Here is a 24413-nt window from a genome sequence, read left to right as displayed (position 1 = left end):
TGCCATTTGTTTATTTAACATATTGTTAAAAAAGTCTAAATGAATGGGCTGTGTAAAAGTAATGGCACATTTTGTAATTTGTTGTATGTTTTCCAATATGTTAAACTCAGCAAATAAATAGAAAATTTTGCACTAACATTTGGAGGACAATGTCATATTTGAGGGGCTCCCGAGAGGCACAGCCATCTAAGCGTTGGCCCTATCATCAGGAGATCGTGAGTTCGATCCCTGGTGATGCTACAGCCATCCGTAGCCGGGAGTCCAAGAGAGCACAATTGGTCTTGCTCTCTCTGGGTGAGTAGAATGGCCCCCCTCCTCCCCACATCACTCAAAGCAATGCTAGTCAGTGCAGGCGTCTGTTAGCTGACATAACAGAACTGGCAGTTGGCGCTTTTCTCTGAGCGCGTTTGGCTGTCCAGTGATGTTGCATGAGGGCAGTTCAAAAAGATGCAGTGGTGCCTCACCTTCACCCTCCTAGCATTGATGGTATCGTGTGATTGGGGGAGTCCTAACTAGCGGGTGGAATTGGAAATGACTAAATTGGGAAGAAGATTGGGGAAAAAAGTCATTTGCACTTGTTTGCTGTAAAAGACCTTGTTGAGGATTTTTTCAGTTAGAAAACCAACCAAACATGTCATTTTAATAAGGGGTATTTAAATGTTTGCAGGCGACTGTACACACATTTTAATACCAGGTCTAAATGGGGTTTTGGCCTCCAAGCTGGACGCCTGCTCTATAATAGTGATAGGATCATTAAAAACTTGCACTACAGACTCATAATTTTGAGTCTGAGAGTGTTACTGAATATAAATGTTGAACTTAATTTATGCTTGCAATGTTGGCCTGGTTTTCAGGCTCGGGCAGACTGCCCAGTGCAGAATGAATGAAAGAGTCAGCTGGCCTGCGAGTATCAAGGAGGGGGGGTTTCACCCCAGCATCTCTTTAATTCGCCCCATTACAGGATCAAAGCAACAGTCTCGTGGGCAGGTACAGAAACGAGTGTTTAATGTGGCAAGGGGAAACCTGATGTTTGCACAAAACCTTCACGTACCGTTGGGCCGTCCAGTGACCTGCTTCGTACACAGCTCATGCGATGCGGGGTGTGCGTCGGCGTCTGTCAGCAGTCTTCGTAATTGCACATTCTCACATACTGCTTCTGTTGTGCCAAGAGTTCTGCTCGTGCAGCAATAAAGATTTTTTTTTTGTGACAACTTGTTAATTGCCTGCCAATTACTCTCTGAAGTGTCAGCGCGGCTGTGGCGTGGATTGCCTCAATAATTGCTCTAATAGCTCCTCTTGAACCGCGCATCAACGAAACCAATATCTCTGATACTTACTGCACAGAAAGGGGTGGCGCTGTTCAAGCCCTCCAACAGTCATTCATTAAAAAAAAGCAGCTTCATCTCTGCACGAAGTGTGAATCAGCAGTGAGCTGCAGGAGTGCACTTTCAGAGAAGGACCACCAACATGCCGGCTGCATGCGCCCCCCCCCCCCCCCCCCACCTTGTTGTTCCCCAGTATCTGCAGTGTTGCCATTTTACTGCAGTGATCGTAAAAGAGGCGTCGCACAGCCTGTGCTGCCTCCTTGTGGACATGTGATGTGGCAAGAGCAACACACGTAGCCTGAGGCCAGCTACATGCAGCCCTAATGAAGTCCTAAGCGTAATGCAGGTTCTTCTGTATGTCTAGCTAAAACAGATCGAGCCTTTAAGGAGTTCCTCGACACAAGGAATCCAACCAAGCAGCACTCCTCAACGCTGGAGTCCTACCTGATCAAGCCAGTGCAGAGAGTGCTGAAATATCCCCTGCTGCTCCGAGAACTGGTGTCTCTGACTGACACGGACAGTGAGGAGCACTATCACCTCACAGGTACATCACAGACACATTCCACCATCTGCGACACGTTAATCAAGCTTTCACTTAAGAAGTAATCAATAGCAAAGATGATGAGATATCATGGAAAATGGGACAGGTTATTCTTTAAAATGTGTACTTTTAAAAGAGAAATCTTCATGTTTGCATTTGGCTTTATGTAATCAACTGAACTCATAAGAAATGGTACTTCATAATTGTTACAGAGGCCTTGAAAGCTATGGAGAAAGTGGCCAGTCACATAAATGAGATGCAGAAGATCTACGAGGATTATGGCGCAGTATTTGACCAGCTGGTAGCTGAACAAAGTGGTCCAGAAAAAGAGGTATGGCATCAAATCCACTGTTGGCCTTTACATTTCACACACCTCTTTACATATGACTGTTTCTCAGGTAGTTTTTCCATATTGAAATATGACAAAATCTTTCCCTCAATTCCGTCTAAGGTCACAGAAATTTCCATGGGAGAATTCCTCATGCATTCCTCTGTGATCTGGCTCAACCCATTCCCATCTCTGGGTCGCATGAAGAAGGAGCCTGAGCTGACTGTATTTGGTGAGTGGTCGCTGGGCCCATGCCCACTTTCTTGTGTTTGACTGGTCAAAAAAATGCCTTCTTTTTAATAGCCATGAGAGCAACTTGCCATGCTCTTATTGGGTGGGAAAATAGCTGAGGATGTCTTTCACTATACACTATATGTCTAAAAGTATATACACACCCCTTCTAAGTAGTGAATTCAGCTGCTTTAAGGTGCACCCACTGCTGACACAGGTGTTCAGTTGTATACATACATATTGTATAATTACCATAGAAAAGCAATGCCAGTACAATAGGACATGCTGGAGCTGCTGCATATGAGCCCTATGGTCACTGTGTCCAATGCCAAGCATCAGATACAGGGTTATAAAGCCTCCAGTATTGTGCTGTAGAGCAGTAAAACTGCATTGTCTGAAGCGATGGAGCTCCATCCAGTATATTTGGGATGAGTTGGAGTGATAGTCAAACAGGCCTCACTAATGCTCTTGTGGCTGAATGCAATCAAATCCTCACAGCAATGTTCCAACATCTAGTGTAAAGAGCCTCCCAAGACAAGTAGAGACTGTTGCTGCAGGAAAGGGGGAAAACAACCTTTTAATACCCTAAATTGCAGAAGAAACACTGGCTAAGCAGGTGTCTATAAACATGTGGACATATAGTAGAACAGTGACATCCAGATGTCATAAGCTTTGCTGCAGCTGGCTTATTATTAATTCTAGGATTCATTTTTCTGAGATTCTTGTAATTTAACCGAACAAAGAGCTGGCTAATAAAAGCTATTTTGGTGACACTTTCTTGGAAAGACTTGGAATGCCCACTACTTTTCCATAACCCTTTCCCATGAGATCTTGAAAACCCACAAGATGCCCTCAATGGCATTTAAAGTCAAAGTTTGTGTGTGATATATTAGCTGTCCACCATACAAGCACATTATGAGTAATTCATTGCAGAGCTTCAGTATAATTGATTGACTATAAAAGAATTTGGTCATAAAAGGGGGCAAAAAAACAAAGATGTTTTTGGTCCTACTTCAGCAGCCGTCGTTGCTCTGTAACTATCTGCGGTTTATAAAACTGATTTTCCATGATTTCACAAAAAGATGTTGCAGTGCCATTTGTCATTCAGCACTGGGATTATTGAGACTGCTTGTAAGAGAAACACTCTGTGAAGTAGTTCTAACGTCTTTATGAAAAAGGAAAATGTAAAGTTTTTTTCCACAGGGCTGTCATATATGTCCTTTTGCAAAGTCTCCTACTAAGACCCTGCATCAGAATGTCTCCCATGCTCACAAAAAAGGTCTCTTTTTTTCTCTCTCTCTTAAGTGTTTAAGAAAGCGGTGATACTGGTCTACAGGGAGAGCAACAAACAGAAAAAGAAAATGGTGAGTCTTCACTCTGACATGCAACCTGTCAGTGCAACGAATACATTGGCAAATTAATCAAAGGTGACCTTTTATTTTTCCATCCTTTCTCTGTTTGTGTGTCTGACAGAATGTTCCCCGTTCTGCACACTCTCATGGAGATCCAGACCCCTTTAAATTCCGCTGGCTCATCCCCCTGTCAGCACTGCAGGTTAGGCTGGGCAACACAGCAGGTAAGGTGCCCTTTAACTTGGACTAGCCAGCCACTCTTTCCTAACTTTCAGACTGATGCAAATCAGCTGTAATATATACTAATAATCATCTTTTCCATTCTGGGCACAGAAACCAACTGTGTCTGGGAGCTGATCCACACCAAGTCAGAAATAGAGGGCAGACCAGAGACAGTGTTCCAGCTGTGCAGCAGGTGGGAGGCAGGCTTGTTCAATTCAGAAATAAAGCACTAATTTATACTTGACAAGAAGCTGAATGGTGCCATCCCTCTCTCATTCAGCATGCCAGAGTGCAAAGTCAGCATTGTCAAGGTGATCCGCTCCGTCTTGAGGGAGAATGTGCGACGGGGTATGCGTGGAACCGAGCGTCCAGCTGATAGAACCTGCAAAGAGCGTTTTACTCCTATGAGGAGAAATCTACCTTCTTCTGCTAAGCTTGGTCAGTCTTTTTCCTCATTTGCTGGTTGATTTGCTGCCCCTTTGCTGGAGGAGTTAAAGGAGAATTCCACAAATGTAATTCATTTTTAATTTTAATTCATTTTAATAAAATTAAGTTAAGATGGTAACAGAGTCATTCAGAGTGGCTTGATGTGAAATGGTTAACTGTAGAGAAATTTACCGACGCAGGTTTCTATACAGTGGTAGTTATGGTAGGTTCTATACAGTGGTAGCCATTTATTCATACATTCATTCATTCACTCATTCGTTCATTCGTTCATTCCAAAACCACCAGTGAACTGAGTTTTTATGTTATGTTGATCATGTCAAAATAGTGGGAAATCTGTCAGGGAAAACGTTACCTCGAGATTTTGCCTTGCCCTGTATTTTTAAAAAATATGCTTCAGGCCAAAACTTTATCTTAAACTATCATAAACTAATATCTCAGGCATGTATTCCTGTAATAATGTTCTGTGAGGAAGCTTATGGAGGAATTAAGATCTAATTTCTATCGCCACCTCTGTGAACAATTCTCTGTTTCTCCAAAATAAAGCATTTCACATCAAACCATTGTGACTGACTGTATCTTAACAATTTTATAATGCGGTGGAATTTAAGCCCAAGCGTGAACTGATGTAACCCTACTGTTGATATCCATGCAGAAAACAGGCAGTGATAGCAAAGTAGCTGGGCCAGATGGTTGCACTTTCACTTAGGAAGGCTAACATCTGTGTGTTTTGTGGGTGGATGTGCATGTTTTGCAGGTTCTTCTCGAGCGTCCTGGCTCTGCAATAAGCCTATAGATGTTCTTTCCTACACCAAAAGTGACCAGCTGAAGACCCCACTCCTCGATTCTGATTCAGCCAGTGAGAGTAGCGGGACGCCCAGCAGCAGAGGGCCTCCTCTGGACCAGCCCACAGATCCTCGGCCTGCTGAGGCCAGGCATCCAGGCATTGGACCGAGCTGCATTAAAGAATCAGACATCCTTGGTGATGAGAGTAACAAATACAGTGAGTGTTCAGGTCAACATGATTCAGTCGAGGCTCGGCTCCGTGAGCTGCGTCTGACTGAAGTCCCACAAGCTCCACGTGTCCAGCCTGAAGGAGGAGAATTGGATACTCCTGAGAGACAGCCTCAGCTGCAAAGACATCACTTCCATGCGGTGAAACCCAGGCCAGGCGGAGACGGTAGTAGCTTTAGGCGCAGCCAGGGGGCACTATTGAACATGAGGCAGCACAGCCGCTCTCTGAACAGCCAATCGGAAACAGCAGTGGTCAGTGTGGACCTCAATGCCCTGCTGGAGCGAGAGTTCAGCGTACAGAGTCTGACCTCAGTGGTTAATGAGGACTGCTTCTTTGACAACGCCAACGAGAAACCAGAGGGCAGCGCCATGGCAACGACTTCGTAGCTAACCTGTACCTGACCTGCTAAAGTCTAAACGACTTCTGTCCCCTCAGAAATCAATCAGTCGTTTCAGGCCCATGAGGTGTGAACTGCATGTGAAGAGGACTACGTCAAATACCTACTGAATGTCGAGTTGTGTGGGTTCACTTCAAAGTCTTCTGTGCTGCCTTTTTACATAGCTGGCAACTGAGGAAAAGCCAGCTTTAGTCAAAGTCAGTTGATTAAAAGAAAAAACTGTTCTGTAGTGCCACATTGACAGTACAAGTGCACCGATCTGATACACTGGATCAGTATTGGCACCGTTACCATTAAATGGAGTGAGTATCGTTACAAATGCACGATTGAAGCAGTTTCTTAACCAAAGTTGCTTGAAAATAGAAGAGTGTCATTCCAAAACCTGGTACTCACTTTGTGTTACAATGGAACTGAATGCTCTACATAAGCTAATAATCATGAGTGATCACAATACAGGCAAACCTGTTAGTTTAAGGAGATGAAACAAGTGTGTGCAAACATGAAATGGGCCACGTGTTTTTCACTCGAGTGCTGCAGCATGTCAAAGTAAAAGCTTCTCTTAACAAGGCGAGACAGCACATCAGAATAAAAGCCATGTCCAATTTTCTAATTCTGTTGTGTTTCACACCAGCTTCGTTAACAAGTTTTAATTATTAAAACTTATGTTTAACATCGGCTTCAAAAAATAAATAAAAAATGGAAAAGTCAAATTTTTGTGTGGTTTATAAAGTGTGAGATGATGTGATGCCCTATAATAAATTGGAAGAATATTGTTGAAATACTAGTTTTACAAATCCCTAATTACCAAATTTTCTTCAAATAGATACATCGTGTTTTGGAATGGAACTCTTCCATTGTAACAGCACATTTATATGAGGTATACAGATTTTAACCTGAAGAACAACAAGAAATAAAAATAGATCTATACATTGGATCTTGAGTCAAGTATCGGAAGAGTAAAAAGTTGTGTTGGTGCATCCATGATTGACAGCTACCTTTACTAAAACTGATTCTCCCCCTACTCAACATTAGCCTGTACCAGTTAGTTTCGCACCAACAAACTAATGTGACTTTCTCTTTGATACAAGCTTGATTTAATAGCCTGAGTAATGATGCAAAGTGAAGTCAGTCAGCCCACACACAAACACACACATTGCGACTGGTACTATTGAAGCTGTGCTTTGCCTCCAGTCTTAACAGAAGCAGAGGCTTCGGAAACAGCTATAGGAATAATTCTTTTTTTTTCCCCCAAACTCTGCCTTGCTGTATTTTGTTTCGTGCACTACATACACATTTTGCCTACTTTTTAGCTTTTGCTTTTATTTTTATTTGTACATCATGGAGTCAGTGGACTTTTAAAACATTTTTTAAACATTATTTATTGATAGTTTATATTTCTGTTTAATAGGAAGCCAAACTATGGGTTAAGACTTGACTTTCTTGAAGTTAACAACACAGACAGGAGCTCTGCAACTGAACCGGACACGGATTGTAATGTAATTTATCTTGATTAGTAAGGCTGCCATGATATATGTAGTGACAGGTGTATAAAACAGTCACACTATCAGATACAATCAGCACAGATTAACTGGGATGTGCTGTGTTGGGTACTTGCCATAAAAAAGCAGTTAATTTTTTTTAAATGTCCAAATATGTATAGTATTTTTTTTCTCACAAATTACTGTACTTTAACTTAATTTTTAATATTGTATATCCCTTTGACATTTCAAAAATTTAAAAAGTGCTGTAAATGTAATAAACAATGTTTGGTAACATGGTGGTGTGGAGAGTTCTTTGTATGAAAAAATTCCTCTTGTGGTATCGAATGAGGGAATGAGTGTTAAAAGGATGTGGTTGAATATTGACAAGGCAAATACACTCAGTGATGTTTTAATCTCTTATTTACTTCATGGATATTAAGGCCTGTCTAAGAAGGATGAAGAACCACAATCAATAACAGAACTGAGACTGAGCAAAGATTCATTTTTTATATTTCTGCTTTTTAACCCATAAACATGAACATTTACCATCAAAAGAATATAAATGTATTTTATTTATGCGCTTCGGTTGCCTCAACAGTTTTCTCTCAAGTCTTTGACAGCTAGTGAACATTTTTCTCTGAGAACCTTGACATAATGGAACCACTTTTTGCTGTGAAGTGATTAAAGCATTACTATAGCTTTAGAATATGACAGCATTTCAGAGTATGTCACCTTTTCTGTTCAGCACTAACCTCCCTAGTGAACGCCATGCATAAAAGGGAACGATGACCCGAATTACAGAAACACTTTATTTTTTCTGTCCAAGCTGTCCACAGATTCTCTTTGGTCAGACTCCTGGCTCATAAAGGCCCTTCTGTTATCGCCCTGTTTTCAAAGCTTGTTATTTATTTATGCTTTTTTTTTACATTTCAATCTGCATTTCTTGAACTACAGACTTAACACGATAAGTCTTAGCAATGATGCTGTTTGCCTAATACAACCCAGAACATCTCTAACCAAGCCAAGGCCACTGTAACTCATTCCCTTGTTCCTGCCACAGTTACACTTCAGCTGGCCATTTGCCACGCTCTCCCATCCAGGAGAGACGGGAAGGAATGGTGTAAAAAATTCATGCTCGTGCCCCAGTGAAAATGTCACCACTAAGAGCAGTCCGTTGTCTCCCCGTGCGAACATTGGCCATTAACATTTCTCTTTCTTTATCGGGTGGTGAGGGTGAGGCTCTTTGCTTTTGCTGCTGCGTCTCTGGCGCTGATGCTTTTGTCTCAGCTCTTCTCTGAAGTCGTAGCCGATCAGTTCATGGTTTTCCCTGCACAGCCTGCCATAGGCGTCCGCTAGGGCCCGGAAGTGGGCCATGGAGAGCTGCACAGGCCGGAGAGTGGGGTCAACATCGGCGCTGCGTAGAAGCTCCTCAGCCAGCTCGAGCCGCTTGGCCTCGGGGAACAGCATCCTGCGGGGAAAAAGAGGGAAGCATCACATGCTGACTCCATGAGTTAGCATTAAGAAGAAGAAAGGCTGGCATGGAAGTGACATGGTGCGCTCTGTGCAGATGTTCGCTTAGCGCTGCCCAAACAAAGAGAGTGCCAACGCATGCTGTTGCTGCAGCTGCTGCGCTTACATAAGTTCACTCCTCATATCACTATGACATCCCAATGACTCATAATTGCTGCTCTTCTTGCACAGCTTCCTTTGTTAAATGGGCCCTAACATTGCTACGCCCCCGGGTAACTTCTGAGGAGTACCTGGAGCACAACTATGCAGCAGGGACAGCGATATCTGTAAGCCCTGGGCAAACTATCACTGAATTAAAAAGGACAGCAAAGTAGAGAGTGGGGATGTGAAAAGGTGTAGAGGAAGGAGAAGTAGAAAAGTGCTTACTCAAGTCCTCTGTGGCAATGTTTCCCCCGGAACTGGAAGACGTTCCTGACCAATTTCTGCACAAGCTTAAAGGGCTGCTGGATCTGGGGCTGAGCCAGAGGAGTGAAGTGTACCACCCCCACATCCACCTACACACACAAACACCACAGGAGATAACGATGGTAGAGCACGACTTCAAATCACACTGAAGAGCTACACCCACACGCACACCCACATGTAGACACATCCAGTACTGGGTGGATAGAAGTAAGAAAGGAAGGAAAGAGTGGTAGAAGAGGAGGGGGATGACGCAGCATGTGATGGCAAGCCAGCTCCAGTTGCCACAGTAACACCTGTTTGAAGGGCCATGAAAACAAGCCTCTTCAGATATGAATACTAAGTGAGGCTCTTGTTGCACTGCTGCTTGCCGAATGTTTTGCAGCAAAGCGCATGAGCATGATACAGGCACTGTTTGCAGAATCCAGCTTTTAAAGGAGTCTGCCTTTCGCAGGCTGTAACCTGAAGGTGGGCGATTGTATTAGGACGTCAGAACTGGACCAATTTCGAGGGTGAAGGAGGTTGGCCTTCGCTTCTCTCCATCCCCGCTGCCTCGCCAATCCCCCCAGTCAGCGCTAAGCTGATATGACAAACTGTTGAAGTAATCGTGCCAGACCCAGCAGAGCCCTGCTCCTCCTCAGATCTCCCTCCCTCGCTCATTCGTTTTCTCTCTCTCTCTCTCTCTCTCTCTCTCTCTCTCTCTCTCTCTCTCTCTCTCCGAGGGACGCCTCTTCCCTTTCATTGTAAGCAATAAAAGGGAATTGCGCACAAAGAGCCACACTGCCACTTGCGGCGAGGCAGACAGCTGCCAAACCCGAATTGAAGCGTTTTCCTTCTTGATCTGAGTGTGTGTCGGGAGGCTGCAAGAGCTGTTCCCGCATGGGGCTTCAAAGGGGGTCTCGCCCCGAGCCCCCCCCCACCAGGACCCGACCTGCAGCAGAGCTGGGAAAAGGGACGCCTGCCGCCAACGGTGAGCTGAGGGACCAGAGGAAAGCGTCTAGTCGTGTACAGTGTGGTTTTACTGGAGCTCTCTGGTGGATATTCTGAGGACTAAATAGACTAGACGAAATGAAGGCTTAACGCTCCATCTGGAGGATGCAGACATGGTAACAGCCATAGGACGGTCACTGACATCACAAACAGGTATGTATCCCAAATCTCTTGCTAACCACTACTGTCATGTACTCACTGAGTATGAAAGTGTTTAATTGCTGTTCCTGCCTCCCTCTTACTCTTGCCCCTTTTTTGTCGGATGGGCAGGGGGGTGGCATAATGGGTATTTGGAGGGAGGGAAGAAACATAATTAGTCCAAGGAGAGAAGAAAAATACGGTAATTGATTTGCTCTGGATTCCTCCAAGCTGCACTTAGCTCAGCTCTGCACTGGCTCAACTTTTTGCCTAAGCTGCTGGTGCTGCAGTGATGCAGGACACCCCTCAGGCAGCAGTCTAGGCTTCTAGGACCACTGCAAGTGATGCACTTTTGCTTAGAAATAAATTAAGGACAAGATACGAGGCTTTGGAATGCCGGCTCTGCTTTTGGGGCCACGAAGACTGCTGCATTACGCCCGAGCTGTCTGAAAAGGGTAACTGTGACAGCAGCTATCAGAAGCCATTGACTCATCTGCATCATTGTGCAGAAGGAGCTCAGACACTAAGGAAATCAATTTGGCCACCTGTCACTTATTGAGGTGAGGACGCTGCTTTTAAAATGCTCCCCCTCCTGCAGTAGCTGTACGAATATGCAGCCACAGCCAGGAAGGTCCCCCATCTGCTGTAAAGTGGCAGCAGAAAAAGAATGCCTTTAATTCTGCTCCCTGCTGAAGTAATTAGACCATTTATATTCCGCACCTCATGATTTAGGAGGGCAGCTGGGGTAAGTCGATATTGCGACTATACATGCAGCAGCATTTCAGCCACCAGGGCTGTCCCAGTCACTTTGGAGGGTGATTTACGAAAATGGCAGCTACATGTCCTCACTTGCTGCTTGGCGGTAATATATCCAGCTGCCACCATTAATCCTCTTCTGATAACCTTAACACACGAGAAACTTTCATCTTAAATCACCTCAGCAATGCCCCCCCCCCTCCACACCATCGCTGCCTTGAAGATGCATCCACTGTGTCATACTCTGCCTTTAAGTGGAGCTCCTGTGCAGCAACCTGAGAATGACTCCTTAACCTGCTTTAGCCCTTTAATCTCTCCTTCCATGACACTCATTCATCTCGCTTTCTCCTTGCAGTGAGGTAACATCTTGGAGAACGTAATCGGACCAGTTAAATTAAAGTGGGTTTCATTTTCTTGCCTATGCATTTAAAGAGAGGAAAAAAACAAGCAAATCATAACCTCTAATGAATTCCACATGAATTCTGTCCTCCAAATTAGCTCATTACATAAGACTCTAGATTCACACTAATAAAAACCCCTTTTCTCTCCAGCTAATTTAATCCTATTTTTCTCTCTACAAAGACTTCATTTATGCAGACTCTGGAACTACTGTACTTGTGCTCTGTATTCACAAACTAAGCCACAGTGACCAGCAACCTTCACTTCCACAGCTCTCCAAGTATGTGGCCCTAATCTTGGGCAATACCCTTGAAAAATGTTCTCAAAAGCAAAGGGAAACTCTTACGCTAAACTATGGCTAAACCAACATCCCAGAACATGTGACTTGTCACTGCACTGGTGTTTTGTGGCCTAATAAGTGTTTTTCTCATGGAAATACATTAATATGCAAAATCTGGCCAAATTCACAGCACCACTAAAGTCAAACTACATTAATGTAGTTATGTAAAAACAAACTGTAGGAACAAACCGAAGATATCGGGAGTCGCTTCTGTGTCAGCAGATATTTGCATAAAAAATATTGGTATTGCAGAGAGATTTAGATTTGACTGATCTTTTGAAACAATGATAATGTATTTATTTGACTCCGCAAGAGCTGGATGTTTAGGCGATGCTGGACTGCTGTGGCAAAATGCCTGTATTATACACCTTTTGCTGCATTTTTAACCCTCTACAAGTATGTGTTGAATGTTCCTGTCATGCTACTGGTATAGACCCAATTTCTATGTTCTATAAATATTAATATATTCACATCAGTATCATCTTCACAGGTGCCTCCCTATTTCAAATGGCAACTTTAGCAAAGAGGGCAAATATATGCCCTCATGGAAGTTCACTGCACCAGTACAAGTGTTCGCCATCACTTGCTTTACTGTAGGAGAAAGATGTTGTCCAATTATTGTTATGGAATTTTAACCCAATTTGCCAACCTTCTCCCAAGTCCACCATCATTAATAAGCTACACTATATTTGTCCTCATAATTCTCAAAGTCCCATCACCCACTTTCACCTGAGTGTCGATCCACTATCCAAAAGGGGTGCGAACAGTTATAGCCCCCTCAGGTCTAATGGGAACCCATCGTTTTCCTTACGTAATGAGCAGCAAAACAATGGAATATACAACTGGGGAATACATAAACCAAAGAGAGAGAGAACAGTCCAGCAAGAAGGAGAGATGCATTAATCATGATGGCCCATTCAAAAGAAACACAATTACTTCAGTTGCAGCGAGGTCAGCGAAAGGAGAATGTACGGAACCAGTTCACAGTGGTTTGTGCTCGCTGCAGCTGCTGCTGCATGCAAGGTACTTCCCCATCCTCCACGAACAGCCCAAGGCATGGATGGGAAGCTAAAGTGCTGCCTGATCTCTGAGCATCTCAGCAGAGGTGATTTCCCCAAGAGAGGCTCTCTAGGGGCCCTTAAAATGAGCATGTGATGAGACAAGGCAAGATGGACAGGCAGGAAAACAGAGCTGGCTCAAAATGGAAAACCAAGCAAAATGTCCTATTACTTTTGAATAACTGTCATGCGAGTAAAACATTTGCAAAGTAAAATCGATCTTGGTAATAAACCCAGTGAAAAAACAACACATGCAAGAAGCTTTGACAACAGAAGAGTATTTACAATTACTATTAACAAGAACGCCGCTTTTAGTATGAACGTGGTTATTCCCTTAGCAGTTGAAACAAGGCTGTTTTGACAGCTACATTTACAGTTATCAGATGGCACCTTCAGCCAAAGCTGTGAAACATGAAGGGCTTTAATGCAAAAAAAGCAATTAAATGCTGAAAATAAGCCAGTGCAAATTGCACATAAAAATCCCTCGTGTAGAGAAAGGACAATCTCCTTGTCCAGTCAAGCCGCAGTGAGGAGCAGCAAGAGGTGATAAAATCAAGGCACCACACTTATAATAGCTTTCCATTCCTTCACACATCATCACCTCCCACAACCACACTCCCTAGGCACATGTTAACAGCCTACACCCCACCACCACCACCACCCCCCCCCCACCCCGCCATGGTTTACTTCATTTATTTTTTTGGCTTCCGAGCATGGTTCAAGCATCAGCACTTAGGTTCTCCTTGGTGAGGTGACAAATATCAGGGAAAAAAAACAAAAAGAAACTGCAGGTTGTTTCATCTCTGCAACCCACCAGGGCCTGAGAACATGCCGACTGAAGGTCAGCACCACCAAAGGTAGGGGTGTGTGCTGTTGCTAGGGCTTGTGTTGGGTTTGCTGTGGTGCATTTATTGATTGAGTGAAGGGGATGTCAATGAGAAAGACCATGAAGACAATCAACTGACCTACAAGACACACGCCCCATGTTTGTTGTTTACATTGGCTTCCTTGAGTTGAGCTTCAACCAAACAATGAATGCGTTGTATCTGTCGTGGTGCTGAGTTGTCATAAAATAGGCACAGTCTATGTTTTATCCTTCTCTGCCCTCTTTGTCATTCATGAATCAAGGCCCTAGCGCCACTCCCTCGCTCTCCTCTTCGTCCTCTGCAGAGGAGAGAGGAGTATAAAGGGGGATGGGATAGGATGGGATGGGATGGAGAGAGGGGGGTTCAGAGGAGCATCAGCTATGGCTGTCTCCTGAAGAGCAGATGTGGATGCTCCTGCTGTAGAGTGAGAAGTGTTCTGTATATGCTGTGGGATGCTGAGCCAAACTAAGGGATCACCTTGAAAACCAAAGAAAGAGAACTAGTCCTTTGACACACACGGTAGCTCGAACATCTGGCCAAATGTGAAATGAAGGATACAAAGCTTTATATCCATACTCGGGTATAACAATTTCAAGCAGAAAAAAAAATAATTTCTGCAAGCTAAAATAAGACTTTCTTTGCATTTTATATGTAAGCAGGAATAACACTAATAAATAACTGGCTAAAATCCATCTGATGTGGTTGAAATATTTTTTCTTCCGTGTACAAAAACAACATGAAACCTTAGTTTAGCTGATGTAAGCTAACCACATTTTCAGACGTTCCACTTTATACTATAGCTTTCTTAGTACGTTTAATCATAAGCAAAACACATTTAATGCAAAAAACATCTTTTTTTGTTTTTGTTAGTGACTCCCAGACCAGGATAGATAAAAATAAACCTGAATAACTTCACTTTAAATACATTTTTAGTAGCATTTTCCAATTTGGAACCAATTCTATTTAACGCAACACAGTTAATAGATAAATCGGTAAGGGCTTCATTCATAACCTGTATACTGCTGTCAGGCTAAGTAGTTTAAAGACAATTTTTTTTCAATTAATTCTGCAATTACAATGTCATTACCACAACACATTGACATCCACTGATGATCTTCTTTTTACTTGTTTGTAGAGAAAAAAACGTTGTATTAAATAGTTACATAAAAAAAATAAAAACGTTATAATAAAAACCGTTTAAAATGAACACAAAGCCTTTATAATATTTATAACTAATAACGTTACAACTGCTAAAATATATATATAAATATAAATTCATTTCAGCTTCTTATTCAAATTATCCAGTTCCACCTTAAATGGTGCAGCAGATCAATTCTGAGGCATAAGAACGCAGCCAACTGCACCATTTAAGGTGGAACGGGAAAATACGAATAAGAAGCAAACTCGCATAAATATCGGTAAAGAGAAACAGAGAAACAGTTTTGCTGTACTTCAGTTAATCCACTAAGTGATAGGAGTGTCGTTTAAATGCTGCTGAACTATATTGTGGGATTTTTGGTCCAAGTCTGACTCCAGGTTTGCTACGTTAATCAGCCTAAAGCGAATCTCCGTTGTTATGCTAAGCTAAGCTAGGCTAGCCCTGGCTGCAAACCGTTAAAACCGTTACGGCTTCGGTTAAAAAAGTTAAAAAGCTAAAGCCGCCGTCTTCCTAGCTGGAAAAAGAGTAGAAACTGAGTTCAGAAGTGGTCGTGGCGGTACTGTAACGCTAGCACTGGCTCTCTTTTCTCCGTTAACTTGAGGTAAAGCAGTGCACTGCGAGCTTTTGGGCAGTTTTGAAAACAGCTCCTTCTCCAAAAGCATGTATGGTGCCCGCTCATACGCTGTGGCTGAAATGGATGATATGAATGGATCCGCACGGTTAAACCCTCTAACGACCCCCCCCCCTCCCCTTTCCTCCTCTTCCTCCTCTTCCTCCTCCTCCTCTTCCTTCCTCACCCTCTTGTCCGGGTGTTTGTGGCATTTGTGCTCAGAGAGCCGCTGCGAACAACCTGCACCAGCCGAGGTAAGAGCATTTCTGCAGTCTCTGTCATCTCTTCACAATACAACATCGTGCAAGTAGCGACGTGTAATGACAGTATTGTCTATGAAACAGAACGACATAATTTTCCGTAAGTTCTGTGCCGGTGCGCAGAGAAACAACAAAAACCACAGTCACTTTCATTTACCTGATGGTGTAAGACCTGCTTTGCTGCTTCTCTGAGTGGTTTTTCAGTTAGGGACACTGCAGCTTTAAGTGCACATAGTGAAGCATCGCGTATAGCAGAAACTCATCTCTCCTTCTCCAGTGACAGTTCCAGAAGACCCCGGCACAAGACAGACATAGGCAGACAGGGGGGCTGAGAAAATCATCAGGGGCTCCCTCTCCAGTAATCAGCACTCTCGTCAGCCTGCATGCACCCTTCCCTTTGTTCCTTGTGAAGAAAAAGTGCATTTGGTGGTTGGGGGGGTAGGAGTAGGAGGAGACTCGTTCAATTCTCTCTTTCGTTTCCCTCAGGCAGGCTTCGGTGCTGAGGAGGCTGTGCTGCTGAGAGTCGCAGCAGGCGGACAGAGGGACGGGCGGTTTGACGGACGGGCGAGCCGCAGGGCCAGCCTGGGTGAATGGTGTCCGTGCGGAGGGACGCGGCAGGATGGCGTCCACGGGCACGCAGATCTTCGCCTTCGTGCTGGCTCTGCTGGGCATCCTGGGCGCCACAGTGGCCACACTGCTGCCCAACTGGAAAGTGAGTGCAGATGTAGGCTCCAACATAATCACCGCCATCTCACAGATGCAGGGGCTGTGGATGGACTGCACATGGTACAGCACGGGCATGTTCAGCTGCACCCTCAAGTACTCTGTGCTGGCGCTGCCTGCTTACCTGCAGACGGCACGCACCACCATGGTGCTGTCCTGTGTGCTGGCAGCACTCGGACTGTGCCTGGCCTCGCTGGGCCTCAAGTGCACCCGCTGGGGCGGCGGGCGACGCGCAAAACGCCACGCGGCCCTGGCGGCAGGCACCTGCTTCCTGGCCTCCGGCTTCCTGTGCCTGGTGCCTGCCTCCTGGTACACCAACGAGGTCATCGTCAGCTTCCTGGATGCCAACGTGCCCGAGAGCAACAAGTTTGAACCGGGTGGCGCTGTCTACGTCGCTTTCGTCTCGGCCGGCTTTCTCTTCGTCGGCGGCTCCATCTTCTGCCTGTCGTGCTCGGGAAAACGGCAGGCCCCTCAGGACTTGATCCTGCTCCCTCCGGATAAACTCCTGCTGCAACAGCAGCAACAGCAGCTGCTCCAGCAGCAACAGCAACAAGAGCAACTCCAGCACCAGTACTGCTCCCTATCACCTCTGGACAACAAGACTGGCTACAGCCTGCAGGACTATGTGTAAGGGGGAAAAACATACAGCCTCGGCCAGACACGTGCGAGGCGCTGCCGCACAAACCTCTGGCTCTGGCGATTACTAGATGAAAGGGGGAGGAGGACAGCGACTTTGATGCACTCCCCTCTCCCCCTTCTCCCCCTGTTTTCTGATCGGCAAGCACAAGCGGTGGAGGTATTCCCTAAGCAATGTCTTGGAACAGACGGATCGTGAATACTGAGGTGCGCTGCTGTGGAGAGAGCGCTGCAGTAGCAGCTGAAAGCGATGACAGACAGAGAGAGAGAGAGAGAGAGAGAGACAGAGCGCAGACGATAAATAAATGCAGATATCCAGTATCCAAGCAAAGCGTATTAAGAGTTCCTTGGGGAGTGGATTAGCTGTAAGGAAATCTTTTTCTCTACCCCCTCATTCCCTATACCCCACCCCCCTTACCCCCCTCCCCAAAGATTAGAATTGAAAAGCAATCGTTTAGCTGCTAACAATCTTTTGGTAACCTCTGTTCAAAGTAAGTCGGCAATATGTCTCTTTGAGGCAATAGTGTGGGTAGCCAGTTTGCAAGCCTTTTCTTGTGGTTTTTCTGTCCACACCTGTCCACTTTTGAGTAACAGTAGAACTAATGCAATGTCTTGTCTTATTTTGGTAGCTGATAGAATGATTGATATTCTGCCTAAGCATGCTGTCTGGAGCCTGTGCATAATGCAGCAGAATGCCTGGTAGAGAGAGTCGTAGCCACATTGCCCGTGCCTATATTAAAAAAAAAAAAAAAACAGAAAGAGAGAGAGAGATAGAAAGCTACAGAACAGTATACCACTGGAATTGTTTTGGGGAGAAAACGTGACGAGAGAGCGAATGGGGGTTGCTGGGTCAGGTATGAGAAACTCGCACTCTGGTTGGCACATCGAGGATAGGACGTGATGCTTGTACGTGATGTGCGGACAATCTGACGTGTTGCTGTTCCAACACTTTCTCATTTAGTCCCACACAAAATCAAGCTGGCTGAGTGCATGCTGCTTGCTGCTCAATCACCCACACACGAAAGTATACACCCGCGCACATATACACAGAGAGAAAGAGAGAGAGAGAGAGAGAGCTGCATGTGTGCTTTTTACTCGCGCCGATACTCACTGCCATGGAAACAGAATCCTGCACCCAAATATGTGTATATATTGTCTGGGGGGCTGTGTCATTCACTGCACTGGAGGAAAGCACTGTGAGTCTGCTGTCTCACAACACTGGAGGCTGTTGTAAGTCACTCCAGCCCAAATGGGGATCAGTGTCTGGAGAGGGAAAAACCCTATAAAACCCCCTCCCAGGCATGAGCACCAACCCCATTCTGCTTGTTCACCTTATCAGCAGTCTGCCAATCAGTTCTCCTTCTAAGAATGTAAGAAATGTAGGCGCGTTTGGAAAACAATGTCGAAAATTTGTCTATTTTATGTACACAGTGGCTGTTTTCATGGTAGTGAGGCTGCGCTTCATGCTCTATATGTCTGCTGATGTCCACTTTTAAACCAAACAGCACTTTTTCCCCCTATTTTTATTCCCAAATATGTCAGCAGTGCATCTGCTGTCAGATTTCCACCTGCAGCAGTTCACTCATCTTAAGTTCATCTGATTTCTCAGTGCCACGCTCATCCACAAGCTGCTTTTTCCTCTCTGCCTGAGTGCATATGGATGCCGCCTCATGCAGTGGGAGAGAACAGTTGCGTGTTGTGAGCAGGTCTGCCACTGTAGATACAAACTCAGAACGCACACTTTCACAACTGCCCAGCCTTGTTGTCCATATGTGTACAGCGTTCGTGTGCCGTAGTCATGCTTCTCAGCTTTGCGGAGGGGAGGAATGTATCTCCCATGTTGCTCTGCTCTGGCAAAGCAAGCTTTGGCAGTGATGGATGGCACAGTGCATTCTTCCTCTGAAACAGATTTCCCACGGGCAAGCAGATGGCTAGGCCCAGCTCGCCCCCTGCAGGCAGCCGTGGGCATGCTGAGTGGGCACAGCCAAGCACCGCACTGCCCTTCTGGGGCGGATTAACCCACCCCTCAGCCAACAGTGCCATCACCTGGACCATAATGACTACCCATGCACCGTTACTCAATGCAATAAGAACCCTCCTCATTCCCTCCTGAACTACTCATACACTGCCATGATTCATTTGAGAATGTGCCAAATCCATGTCTATTTTTGCAAATGTATCTTATATGTAATATGTTCTGCTTGCCAAATGACTAAAGTGACAAAGGTTGTTTATTATTTGAAGGCTCTTCCTCTGTCCTGTCAGGTTAAAAAACTAAAAAGATTGAAGTTTACATTGCACCAACATGACCAATATCAAGTTTTTCTTTTTGATTCCGCAGCACACATTTCATAAACAGAAGCCATTTAGTTTTAACAGGAGAGGCTTTAGAGTCGGGACATTTTAAGAAATGTTTATCATGCTTTGGGATTCCTTTTTTTTTCATTCCCCAAAGCCGTATACAGCCAGTTTGGCAGCTTGTTTGATTTTAAGTATTATCTTTTTTTTTTTTGCTACTGTTTGAAGAGAATATGAAGTTTCTAGTCTTAGTTCCAACACCCAGGCATGTTTATAGTGAATCTTCTTTATAAGAAGACAAACCATTTTACACCTTTACTTGTGTAACCCCATGTTACCACAATTTTTTGGTGAAACATTGAAAAGAATATGATACAAAGAAAGGCAGATTAAATGTAAATAATGAATAGTGCATTGAAAGAATGCCCTTTGTCTGGGAAAGTGTACCAGGCAAAACATATATATTACAGTGTGGCTTGTTCATTAGCACATTAAAACATGAGCTTCAAGTGGCCTAAGCAAAACAGAGCGGCCCATGGTTCCGTTTCGTGACAAATTTAATGGTTCTCAATTGGATAATTGCAGCTAATTTTTCGTGGATGCTTTAGCACTTCTTGATTTCGCAGAGAAATTAAGGTTCCAATGTTTCTCTACTGTTGTTTCAGTCTGCTTGTGCAAGTAGTTATATTTTTATTAATAAAACTATTTTGTGGAAGCAACAAGTCCTCATAAATCCTGAGTCTCATTTAGTAAAACTGAGCGTTTGTTTACTCTGAAGGAAAAGCGTTGTGCTATGCTGCCAAAATGTATTTATTTATTTATTTGTTTGTTGGACAGACTGTACTGCAGTGCCCTGTGTAGGCCGATATGCTGCTGATTGTAGTGCACCTGCATGGTTCATGCATAGGTAATTTCTTTGCTTTTTAAAATCACCAGTCATGGCTGTAGGACACAATGCTGGTCTCTGCTAGATTTAGACAATAAGGCCTTTATTAAGACATCATTTCCTTTCTTTTACCACTTGAATGGAAATACGCATCTATTGACAGATTGGTCAACTGTCAAATGAAGAAAAAGTGAAGGGTTTTTTGTGGTGCTACATCTCAAAAATATACAATAATACACTGAAAATACACTGAAAGTATATGCATCTAATTGGGGTTTGTGGGATGCAGAGCAGCAGCAGGTTAGTCATCCAGGTTGCGGCACAGAGCAGCCAATCTGAACGCACTCCAGAATGGAGATGGTGCTGAAATTGGCTCACTCTGTGCTGTGTCATACAGACCTGGCATCTTGAACGTGTCCCTCTCGCAGAGCTGCCATCTCTTATCAACTGCCTTCTGCTTAATATGCCTGCAAGCCTTTCCGGCATACTTGACAAACTACTTTAGAAACGGCTCCTTTATATAAAGACTGTATGTATGGATACCTGTGGCGTGTTGCCGCTTGTGGCTGACTCTTCACACTAATGTTTGTCTGTGCTCATCATGGTCAATTACATCAATATTGACACTGCGCTGCTTTTTCACGTCACTGTTTCCTCTTTCGAACAAACATCCATCCAGCCGTGATTATTCAGGGGAGACTGTTCTGGTTATAAAACATACAAAAATAAGGCTCACGAGGGAAAAGAACAATAATAAGACACGTTTTTCTGTGTATTTAACCTACATTTGCTTCAAAGGGTTCTGGCCTGTGCTGCAATCATGACAGACGGTAGTTCAGGACTTACTCTCTTGGGGCCATTTAGCACAGTGTCTAATTAGGGGTCATATTTCAGTACTTTTTTTAAAACGCCCTTGACAACTTTCACTTACAAATTGGAAGTGTATCATATCAACGTTTTACGAGGGGCCCCTCACATCACAAGAGAATGAGGAGACGGTGAGCAGTGGATTTTTTTAAATGAAATGTATTCACCATCAGTGAGCCATTCAAACTCTCTAATAAACTTATTTTTGAAACAGTTCGGATCATGACATACATAAAATTTGAGAACATGTGCTTAGACTGGCTATAAGCTTTAATTTAGGACCGTTTCATTTGTATTTGCTGTGTAGCACTGAGCTTTCTAGAGCTAAACAATGAAGTTATAACACCTGGAGTCTCAGTATAACCACAAACTGGATGTTATAGTTTTGAAATATTATGTATTTTTAAGTCTTTTATTGATATGGTTTATAAGCAGCTTTGTCTGGCATTTTTTTAAGAGTTACAGTAGATTTATAGTAGATTGCAATGATTCCCTTAAAGGAATAGTTTAGTGTCCAGTTGTGAGGCTAATATTGCAGAAACACTAGAAGTCACCCAAATCTTTTTTGTGAACCCCAAAACCTCTCTCAACCTGCTCAAACCATGTCCCACAGACTTGTCGATGTGGTTTTAGACACAACATGACTTGCTGTGAACTAGAAGACAACAGAGGTGCTGAATTCTGACTCCTCTAATTGTGCATGCATGTTATGCAGGCATATGGACACTGCTGGTGTTTGAGACTTCTGTTGTTTCTCTTTATAAACAACTATTAATCTTGAATTTTCAAACTGAAAATACATGTTTATAAATAGAAACAATTGCAAACGTAATGTATGATTTGTGTGCAGGCGAGGGGCAGTCAGACTTCAGAACAACATGCCTAAAATCGCAGCTTACTTGAAGTTTTTGTACGTTGTTATAATTCACAGTTATAGTTCAAGTCATATTGTGCCCTAAACCATATTGACACATCAGGTTAAGAGAAGTTTTGAGGATGTATTTACAGAAAACATTCGGGTGACTACTGACTTCTAGCGTTTCTTAGCAACATTACACTCGTGTTGACCTTCTTGCCAATGTCTTGGCTAAAAGACCGTGTTTGGGATGAGTGGAAAATTGTGTTAAAAAAGATATGATCAAAAACTAGAATGAGTGGATAAGCTCCCCTTTTTTAGTTGCATTGTGTGGCACGTAAAATAACCAGCTGAATGCATTGACACAATGATGTATGCTCATTATTCTACAGGTAAGTATGAAGAACTGGTTAAGTTACTTTATAATCGTAAGACTGATGGGGCTCAGCAACAGTAGACTCCCACCATCAAATATCCATCAGCAATAATGTTAGGCCATAATAGATGGTGGAGGACAATCAGTTAAAGCACTGCTATTGTTCACTACGGGTAAAAGGAGGCATTTTTCCTCGATCAAACCATTATCTTCTGCAGGACAAGATATGGGGATATAATATGGTTGTGTCACACACAGATATGGACACACACACACACACACACACACAGCAAATGACCTTGCCCTGATCAAGACTTCCATGTCTCTGCAGCACTAACCCCAGAGCGTAGCTCTCAGGAATGATGATACTGCCCTTGCCTGGTGGGCTGTAAACTGCTGAGACAGGCAGGATGGGTTGCAGAGACAAAAGGGCCCACAAGAAAAATAATACTATCAGATCTGACGGTTCACAGCTTGTAATGTTCTCGAGTAAGCACTGGCTTAATGCTTTGAAATTTTTCTTTACGCCTTCTTACCTCAAATTAATGCTGCAGTAAATAGAAGCGTGTCAGGGATATTTATAGCACACTTGTATGGCTGAGCATCGTTCATCTTCTAAAATAACATTTTAGAGAAGGGTTAGGGTTTCCTGTGCACAGGATACAAAAGCTCTCTGGACCAATTACGAGCAAAAACAACTTCTGAAGGTTTCGCCAAATGCGTTTTTCTTTTCCCAGTGTGAAAACTTCCATAACAAGAACACAGGGTGGGAGGTGTTGCAGAATAAAATAACAATACACAAACAGAGCCACCTGCTCTGTGTGTGACGTATGCTTTTCAAAAAGTGCATGTAATTTTCATTTTTAAATGTTTGGGTTTTTTTTTGTGTGTTTCAGCTTAAATTTAACATACGCAGTGATGACTGCACGCTATGCACAGGTCGGCCACAATTATTATGTAGTGCAATTACTTAAGCTGATTCCAATTATTTTTACAGTTTGTTTTGACAATCATATGTTTACATCTTAATCAGCACACTCCGATTTCTTAGATCAGAGTAAGGCCTAGAAATCAGATTAAGAAATCTGATAAAGAGAGCTGGATTTTAGCTCAGTAATCAGATTTCTTAGTGCATGTGAACTCTTACTCTGATTTCATAGTTTATCATAGTTTCAGCCTGGTTGTCCTGCATCAGGGTAAAAGATTAAAAGCAACATGTTTACGCTGCAACAATTCAGCATAAAAATGCATTAATGATGACATCATACGTCTTACAAAAACAACTACATTTCTAACGCCTTTAGAGGGCAGCAGTGAGGAAACAGTGAGTTTGTTTATTTGAGCTGAGCCTGTCTTCAGTTGGGAGCCACTAACTATCGACAGGCCACATTAGACTTGTACTTTAATAGACACTAAACAAAAAAAGACAAATTGTTAACTGCACTTATTTATATGGAAGTTAATCATCAATTAAAATCTCAGGCCTAAAAATCGGCCTAAATATAAGATCTCAGAATGAACAAAACTACAAAATGTACTCTGGATTCTAGAAAAGGCCCTGCAAAAGACCCTGAAGGCGCATGTTTATGGGCATGGAAATGCGAGTCAGTAATTTTCAAATCAAGTGTTCACAGAGGCATGTAGCAGTGAGATTTATTGCCCTGTTTCCTTATAAATCTCCCTTCCACATGTGCTGACGTGCTCCACTCAATTCCAGAGTAATGCTCTGCATGTATCATGATCATCAGCAACTCAAGACAGCGCAATTCACTGAGACGATGCCATTAACTACTGAAAAGCTATGTTCCTTAATACTAATTGAACTCCGAAGTACCATAATTACTACCAACCCAATTATTACCTTTCAGAGAGTCTGTCCAGTGTGACCTTGCCAGGTAAAGACTACTGTGCTTGTGTAATACTGATA

The 24413-nt window shown here is 43.5% G+C and overlaps 3 protein-coding genes across 10 annotated transcripts in view; 2 read left to right on the top strand and 1 right to left on the bottom strand.

Moving 5' to 3' along the window:
• tiam2a (TIAM Rac1 associated GEF 2a) overlaps nt 1-7628 on the top strand; it is an 88504-nt gene extending 80876 nt beyond the window's left edge. For all 6 annotated transcript variants that reach the window (XM_017723860.2, XM_017723859.2, XM_017723857.2 and 3 more), the window contains 8 exons: nt 1690-1869; nt 2079-2197; nt 2318-2426; nt 3731-3789; nt 3899-4001; nt 4111-4192; nt 4280-4437; nt 5201-7628. In XM_017723860.2, coding sequence (XP_017579349.2) covers nt 1690-1869; nt 2079-2197; nt 2318-2426; nt 3731-3789; nt 3899-4001; nt 4111-4192; nt 4280-4437; nt 5201-5844 — 1454 coding nt within the window. In that variant the 3' untranslated portion in view covers nt 5845-7628. The remainder of the gene's footprint in view (nt 1-1689; nt 1870-2078; nt 2198-2317; nt 2427-3730; nt 3790-3898; nt 4002-4110; nt 4193-4279; nt 4438-5200) is intronic.
• Nucleotides 7629-7738: 110 nt separating this feature from the next.
• tfb1m (transcription factor B1, mitochondrial) overlaps nt 7739-24413 on the bottom strand; it is a 29570-nt gene continuing 12895 nt past the window's right edge. Inside the window, exons 7-8 of the mRNA XM_017723863.2 lie at nt 9233-9360; nt 7739-8804 (exon numbers count right to left, since the gene is read on the bottom strand). Coding sequence (XP_017579352.1) covers nt 8537-8804; nt 9233-9360 — 396 coding nt within the window. The 3' untranslated portion in view covers nt 7739-8536. The remainder of the gene's footprint in view (nt 8805-9232; nt 9361-24413) is intronic.
• On the top strand, nt 9826-18010 carry LOC108443299 (claudin-20). 3 transcript variants are annotated; one of them, XM_017723864.2, is made up of 2 exons: nt 9826-10411; nt 16331-18010. In XM_017723864.2, exon 2 carries the CDS (start codon nt 16464-16466, stop codon nt 17196-17198), a length of 735 nt encoding a protein of 244 aa, XP_017579353.1. In that variant the 5' UTR covers nt 9826-10411; nt 16331-16463; the 3' UTR covers nt 17199-18010. The 3 variants fall into 3 exon arrangements, with proteins under 3 accessions (XP_017579353.1, XP_017579354.1, XP_017579355.1); XM_017723865.2 differs by lacking the exon at nt 9826-10411 and adding an exon at nt 15741-15838; XM_017723866.2 differs by lacking the exon at nt 9826-10411 and adding an exon at nt 15893-16202.

Source organism: Pygocentrus nattereri, chromosome 10, assembly GCF_015220715.1.
Source record: "Pygocentrus nattereri isolate fPygNat1 chromosome 10, fPygNat1.pri, whole genome shotgun sequence".
Lineage (NCBI taxonomy): Eukaryota > Metazoa > Chordata > Actinopteri > Characiformes > Serrasalmidae > Pygocentrus > Pygocentrus nattereri.
This window is presented reverse-complemented; position numbering and strand designations above follow the sequence as displayed.

Bases quoted from the DNA above. Each gene is read 5' to 3' on its own strand.
- LOC108443299 (XM_017723864.2), top strand. From the start codon at position 16,464: ATGGCGTCCACGGGCACGCAGATCTTCGCCTTCGTGCTGGCTCTGCTG.